Below are 2,445 nucleotides of genomic sequence, written 5' to 3'. Positions count from 1 at the left end.
GACCAAGGTATATATGCTGAGTGCTGGAATAATTTTTATAATGTCTGTGCTTATTCGGTGGGCCGAACTAAAGAAATATGGTGCGTAGTTCTGTTCAAAAAGTTTGCAAACTTCCTTTTTTTCTATAACAAGAATTTTTTCTCTTATTGAGTATTCTGAAAAAAAATATTATTTGAGACTTTGTGAAATGAGAGATTATGAAACGTACTGAGTGAAAAATCTAAAATGTGAGATACTAAAACAGTGTAAAAAGACTAAATTATATAATAATAAAAAGCATTGTAAAATATRATCTAACCTATCTGGGACTTTAACTCAACATAACGGATCTACACTAAAGGCAAACAAATAAATTTAAAAAAAATTTAAAATTATGCACCTGAAAACTTCAATGAAAATAACAACGAAAATAACCACTAAAAAGGCTTTAACTTAACCAATTGGGTTAGAAGGTCTTGAAAATAGCACTGTTCCAGATGAAAAAGGAATATCAAAGAGAGTACACTATCTGAAGCAACTGCAGATTTTGATTCTTACCCCGTTCTCTGAAGCCAGGTGGACCAGATTTTCAAAGCTGGGCAKAACATTTTTGTTCATGGAAGAAATATAGCAAGTGCCCTCTTGCACCACTTTGGTTGCAATGATACCCTGTAAAATAAAGTTATGGAACGCGTACAGTTTGCCTTTGAACCTAAAAGGATGGGATAAAATTGGGATAAAAAAAGAAACAAAGGCAAACAGATTCGACCCCAAATTGTGGGCAAAGGCTGGTCAGAATGAAGAAACCAACCAAATCCTGGTCTCAGTTACACAAGGAGACGGTCTCCTCACACACTTTGTCAACAAGTATGCTACTGGCAACTCACCTTATTGTAGTTCCAGATGGTTTTCCATGACAAATGGTTGCTCCTTTGCTCAATAACCACGACACGTGTTTGACTACTTAGAGTCAGATTTTGAAACACACAACCACCAGACATGTGGCAATTGTGATCCGTCTGCTGAGACTAAAAAGCAAGGGAAAGAAGACGTTTCACCTCTCAAGGGAGTCAGTGATGCCCCAAAGCTTCYGAAAARTCCCTGCTAGAGTAGTAGAAGTGCTGCCCCTGAGAAGTGCCAGCACTGCCCTCCCTCTTTGCAGAAGAACCCCAAATCAAGGCTGTGCCCTTGGGCAGAGCCCCAAAAATTTTTTCCAGGGATTCAATCAGCCATTGCTGGATCTGACAGCTGTCATCCGGTGCCTTTAGAGGTTGACGTGTGCAACAGGACTGGCCACAGTCAATCCACCCTCAAGATCTCGGACACAAACTTCTGCTCACCCATCCTCTTGAAAGAGGACATGCCAGGCAAGGAGGGCAGCAGGGTTGGCTTTGGGCAGCAGCTCTGGAACCCCAACACTTGCTTCAAAAATGGTAAGGGCTAAGGTTTTCTCACCTGGTCATTGCCACTGCAGTATCTCAGATCCACAACTCTCAGGACATCGAGGGTAACGCATGATCCCAGATTCACCTGGGGTCCTTGGGAAGCAAGAAAGGAACAAACAAAAGCCCATGAGCTAATGCCTAAGGCCTTGGCTGCCCTTCTCCACGAGCGTGGTGGTGTTGCTCAGAGCGAGCCAGCTTTGGAAGAATGGCTGCACTAGCAATGCTTGAGCAATGGTACGAGGGGCACATCCTCTTGGAGTCCCCAAACAGCAGCGGCTCTGTGGCTCAGCACGGAATGCCCCACAAAGATGTGCTCTCAAACAGCCCCTGTGACTTCCCGTGCAGAAATCACGGCTCTATTGCACACGCTCCCGTGAGGTCCTGTGCCTGGGCATTACAAACTCAGGCTGGTGCCAGTTCATGGGCCCACTCACGTGGGCTGGGGCATTCCGGAAGAATCCTAGGAGGTGCAGGTCATTAAACATCTCCAAAACTTGATCATTCCCCCTGGGAAAACCCGCCCAGGAGAAAGCTGTTAGGCTTAGTTTTGTGAAGCACGAAGGTTTGGTAGCTGCCTCGGTCAACTCGGCAGCAAGCTCTGAGCTGAAGGACAGTGGTTCCTAGCACGGCAGTTTGTCTTTTCCTGGCCATTGCACAGGAGTTCAGTATGGGTCGAAACACTCATGGCCAAAACTAAAGCCACCTTAAGATTCCCTGGGTGGTGCTGTAAGGCTTTGGTTCGGGTCAGATATGGCAGCTGTGGCACCTCCCTGTTCCAGTCCTGAGCTATGGAGACGTGGAACCCTTTGTGCACCTGCTGAAGGCCTTGGTTTCTGCGCTTCTCAAAACAGAAGAGTAGCAGTTGTGCCTTGGTCATTCCTCGAGAAAAAAATGTGCCTGGTCAGTAGCACTCAGAATTGCCTTGCTTGCACTCACCGTGAACTTCGTAAGCCATGTAGGTGGTGAGTCCGCTGCACATAGAGAAGACATCGGCTCCATAAGAGCTGAGGTTGTTGACCAA

At 45.7% G+C, this 2,445-nt stretch overlaps 1 protein-coding gene across 1 annotated transcript in view; it reads right to left on the bottom strand.

The window, feature by feature from the left end:
* The window catches only part of LOC130585371 (gastrokine-1-like), a 4,514-nt gene extending 2,111 nt beyond the window's left edge, over positions 1 to 2,403 (bottom strand). Inside the window, exons 1-5 of the mRNA XM_057385836.1 lie at positions 2,363 to 2,403; positions 1,435 to 1,528; positions 867 to 1,007; positions 538 to 648; positions 51 to 67 (exon numbers count right to left, since the gene is read on the bottom strand). Of these exons, the coding sequence (XP_057241819.1) occupies positions 51 to 67; positions 538 to 648; positions 867 to 1,007; positions 1,435 to 1,528; positions 2,363 to 2,403 (404 nt within the window). The remainder of the gene's footprint in view (positions 1 to 50; positions 68 to 537; positions 649 to 866; positions 1,008 to 1,434; positions 1,529 to 2,362) is intronic.
* Positions 2,404 to 2,445: the final 42 nt, after the last annotated feature.

This window comes from Malurus melanocephalus, unplaced genomic scaffold, assembly GCF_030028575.1.
Source record: "Malurus melanocephalus ecotype Western Australia unplaced genomic scaffold, MMel_1.1 scaffold_878, whole genome shotgun sequence".
Classification (NCBI taxonomy): Eukaryota; Metazoa; Chordata; class Aves; order Passeriformes; family Maluridae; genus Malurus; species Malurus melanocephalus.
Note: the sequence above shows the minus strand (reverse complement) of the source record. Positions and strands in the feature narration are given on the sequence as shown.